The 4,837-nt window shown below is 36.2% G+C and overlaps 1 protein-coding gene across 3 annotated transcripts in view; it reads right to left on the bottom strand.

Annotated features, from left to right (window-relative positions):
• Positions 1-2,382: 2,382 nt before the first annotated feature.
• LOC106874188 (ribosome biogenesis protein SPATA5) overlaps positions 2,383-4,837 on the bottom strand; it is a 32,166-nt gene continuing 29,711 nt past the window's right edge. For all 3 annotated transcript variants that reach the window (XM_014921843.2, XM_052972446.1, XM_014921844.2), the window contains 2 exons: positions 4,240-4,404; positions 2,383-2,661 (listed from right to left, as the gene is read on the bottom strand). In XM_014921843.2, the coding sequence (XP_014777329.1) occupies positions 2,485-2,661; positions 4,240-4,404 (342 nt within the window). In that variant the 3' untranslated portion in view covers positions 2,383-2,484. The remainder of the gene's footprint in view (positions 2,662-4,239; positions 4,405-4,837) is intronic.

The raw sequence follows: 4,837 nt of genomic DNA, 5'->3' as shown, positions 1-4,837 counted from the left end.
CAAGTCTTTCTTTCGAATTATGACCACAAACTAAGAGTGGGAAATTATCAGAAGCATATCACCATTGATATCTTAAAAAAAAAAATTGGAAGGTTGAAAAAAACGGCAATATTACGGTATTAGTATGACAACTGTCATGAGTGAATGTGTTTTATTTAAAAAGCAATGACAGAAGACTCTTGTCTTTCTATTTTCTGGAATAGAGATCTGGTACTTGTGATAACTGGGTGGATTTTTAGTTGTCTAAGATCACAGAGGTATTTTTGAAACCTTGTATTGACAGTTCAAACATGGGTCAGTTCAATAACAATTGTACATCAGAATACAAATCCACAGTATCTAATGCACAACATCTAAAATATAAGTAAATCATGTAGCTCCCCTACTGCAAGAGACTTGGTCTGCTCCAGACCTTTTCTCTCATACTTTACTCCTTATTCTTCTAGCGAAAAGTTTTCCCTTCCCCACTTGGAGGTTTGTATTCTCAATAGCTGCATAGTGACTTTACTAGTGCAGGTGGTATGAAAAAAAGCACCCAATATACACTGTAAAGTGGTTGGCATTAGGAACAGCAGCATCCACCAGACACTAGAGCACAAAGCAATCCTTGGGCCCATCAGATTCTGACAAACTCATCAACCCAAGCTAGCATGGAGCATAGATGATAGATGATGATCATCATCATCATTTAGCATCTGCTTTCCATGCTAGCCTGGGTTAGATGGCTTGACTGGAACTGATAGCTGGAGAGCTGCACCAAGTTCTGATCTGATTTGGCATGGTTTCTATCAATGGATGCTCTTCCTAATGCCAACCACTTCAAAAGTGTAATGGGTGCTTTTTATGTACCACCGGCACAGGTGTCAATTACGTGACACTGACATTGGCTACAACTACAATTTCACTTGGCTTGACAAATCTTCTCAAGCACAGCATATTGCCAAAGGTTTCAGTCAATTCTCATTGCCTCCATGAGTCCCAATGACGGAAAATAGGTAGAAATATAATAACTCGGGTTTTGGACAACAGCTTCAGATGCTATAAATCTCTGGAATGTGAAGGTATCCATTATTAAGAAGCAAAAACCACCATAGAAATAAAGACAAGAATTGGATGAGGAAAAACATATTTAGTATCTCTGAGCAGTAAGGTTATGTGAACCAATGTTTCTGACTCGCAAAATATAGATGCAAACACAAATCAAATAGTCTAAAGGCAAGTCACATAATTTGAAAATGCTTATGGAATAAGCAACATTTATACCAGCAATGAGACCCTCCACTGAACATTTATTTTGTTATATACCATTGTTTACCCATCCAGGTGCTTTTATTGCAATTAGTCCATCCACAAATTCATTGCTTACATCACACGTAACTACACTAACCTTCTATTCGTGATACATAGAACTTGCATGCATGCATGCATACATGTATACATACATGTGCAACATTCACATTTGGAAATCACATAAGCCAATCATATAAGCCATGTAAAGTAGTCTCTCTTGTTAATGAATTTTGACCTTAGCCAGGTTACCTCCATTACATCTTAGTAATTTGATTTCAACCATGTGACGGGGCTTGACCAATAAGAACTGACTGCACTAATGACCAACATGGTTTGGTTTCATCAGTAACTTTTGGTATTTACTTCTATTCCTGGGGTATATCTGTCAAACAAATATTTTATATGTATGTAAAACTCAGTGTAATGTACAAGTGAATCACCATATCTATGTATTTAGTCTTTATTATTTTATATGTTCTGCCCAGAGGCAGTGGCCAAACTGGAGCATTGCCATTATGGTACTGTATTTTCCAGCATACAAATAGACTTGTTTATAGTATAGACATGTAGCGCAAACATTCAAACATTGTCGTTATCTTTCCAAATTCTGCTGCATTTCACATGAAACTTTTAGTCCTCCAAAATCATCTTGGTGTATAAGTTGACTAATCTTTTTTTGGCTGTAAATTTTGGTTTGGAAAAATTTGACTTGTATGCCAGAAAATACAGTATGTATACATACATACCTTTGGTGATTAATTCACATGCATGCACACTCACACACATGCATGTTCTCACATACACACTTTCACACAGACATGCACTCTCACACAGACATGCACACTCTCATACACACACATACACATTCTCATGCACACTCACACACACAGATAGGGAAAAACACACACACACATTTGGTGACTGGATGGTCATGTCTGAAATGCCTTTGATCAGAATCCCTTCAATCAGTGGTGACATGAAGCAAAGACAACAAAAATGACAGGGACAACAACATACAGTACATTAACAATGGTTTTCAGAGAGAACATGGAATTATATATAAACATTTGGTATTCATTTGAAAAGAAAATCTTCAACTTTGTAGTTTTATTTATTTTTGTAGAATAACAAAACATATCAATTGTTCAATAAGTATGTATGTCTGCATGTGTGAGTGTGTGTGTGTATGTGTTGCTATACAGAATGTAAAGAGCTTCTTTGTTCATAGTCTTTATAAAACTGTAATAAAGAATCTGTGATGCGAGGTTTTACAATGTCTAAAGACTGCTCGAAATGCTTCAATTCTACAATCTCAACATCGATATTCTCTTGTAGTGCAATGAGTGCAGCTTCCTGGCACACAGCACAAATCTGCAAATATGAAGAGTGGGTTGATTATAAAAAAAGCAAACAAAAAACATTTTTTTTTAAAAAGACAAAAAAAGTATAAGTGGGAAGAAGAAAACAATGAAGTTAGTAGAAGATAACAGAAGATGTAACACAAAAAAGAAAAGTGCCAGATGGAGGCAAGAGTTGATGATGTCGAACAAAATAAAGACAGAAGATGAAGATTATACTAAAGAAAATAATGCTAATAGGTGCAAGCCTAGCAGCATGGTTCACAAGTTTACTTCACAATTAGGTGGTTCATGGTTTAATTCCACTGCACTGCTCCTTAAGTAAATGACTTTTACCATAGTTTCAGACCAATCCATACCTTTCCAGTGAGTGGAATTTACTAGGTAGAAATTATGCAGAAACCCATCAGGCAAGAATCAAGCATAGCATCATCATTCAACATTTTTTTTCCATGCTAGCATAAGTTAGACAGTTGAACAGGAGCTGGTAAACCAGAGGTCTGCACTAAGCTCCACTATCTGCTTTGGCAAGTTTTTTTTTTTTCATTTTTCAACTGGATGCCCTGACAATTTGATAAATACAGGCACAGATATAGCAGTGTGGTTGAGATGCTTGTTTTGCAGCCATCTCATTTCAGGTTCAGTCCCACAGCACAGCACCTTGAGCAAGTGTTTTCTACTATTACCCTAGGCCAACTAATACCTTATAGGCGAATTTGTAGACAGAAACTGTGTGGATGCATGCATGCATGTACCAATGTGTCTGTGTTTGTACCCCACTCCCCATCTACTGCTGTACAATTGACACTGATTTGTTTATGTACTCATAACTAAGTAGTGCAGCAAAAGATACCTACAGAGTAAGGGCCAAACTTAAAAATAACTACTGAGATCGATTTGTTCTACTAAAACTCTTCAAGGTGGTGTCCCAGCAGGGTTGCAGTCCAATGACTAAAACAACTGAAAGACAATGAATTAATAGAAGAGAGAGAGAGAGAGAGAGAGTGTGTGTGTGTGTCTTCCATTATTGTACACTGACAAAGACAAAAGACTGAGAAGAAGAAAGGAAGATAGAACAGAAGAAGACAAAAGAAGAGAGAAAAAAATAGAGTAGAAAAGGGAACAGAAAACAAATAAAACAAGAGCACTCAGAGAACGCAAACCTCCGCCAAGGCAACATCAACGTCCTCTAAACGATTAGCCGGAGATGATTTTTTTTAAATGAGAATATCTGAAATAAATTCGACTGCTCTCACAAACAAGAATACTAAAATACTAAAAATGAACCCAAAAGCTCTCAAAAATAAAGTAAAAAAAAAACAGGTAAATAATCCAGAACCTTTGTCTGGTACTGGATAAATGCCAAAATCTAATCAGTTCGTGCCAGTCACGAGGCCAAACATCCCTGAAAGTTCCATCCAGCAGTTCTTGAAATATCTTGTCCACAGACAACAAACAAACAAGACTGGAAACAATATCTCCGCCTTTGCTAAGGCAGAGGTAATAATGACAACTACAATATGATAGGAGAAGGAAGAGTAGAAGAATGAATAGGTGTTGAAGACAAAGATACCATCAAAGAATTTCTCACCTCAGCTCCTGAGTAACCTTCTGTATTTTTTGCCAGAGTATCAACGCATACATCAGAGGCAACGGGCATGTTATTTACTCTAATTCGAAAGATATCTTTACGGGTCAACAGGTCAGGCAATGGAATATACAGAATTCTGTCAATTCGACCAGGACGTAAAAGAGCCTTGCAAAGAAAAGTAATTCTTTAGTTGTTAATGAAATGGAAATTGCATAAAAAAGAAAAAAAAAGAGAGAGAAAAAAAAACAAATAACAATGTTCTCATCTATCACTGTATATATTATCAAAAGAAAAGTTAAATGTCTGACAATATTTTATGTCATATAATGGTAGTCTTTTGATCCAAGAAAAACAGTTCTGCAATTTCTTGCTAAACAATCTGCATAGGTGATTTGTTTATAGCAATCAAATGTCTATGCCGCACACAAGCTCACTCCCTCCACCTGTACAGTGTGTCACATGCCAGATGTGAAGTAGTTATATATATATATATATATATATATATATATAGTTTTAGGGAAAATAACCAATTTTCAAGAACTCATCGATGAGTTTTTTACCTGTAATTTTGGATTTTGTCCCTAATAATATTAGAGAG

The sequence above is a fragment of the Octopus bimaculoides genome, chromosome 13 (assembly GCF_001194135.2).
Source record: "Octopus bimaculoides isolate UCB-OBI-ISO-001 chromosome 13, ASM119413v2, whole genome shotgun sequence".
NCBI classification, from domain to species: Eukaryota; Metazoa; Mollusca; class Cephalopoda; order Octopoda; family Octopodidae; genus Octopus; species Octopus bimaculoides.
This window is presented reverse-complemented; position numbering and strand designations above follow the sequence as displayed.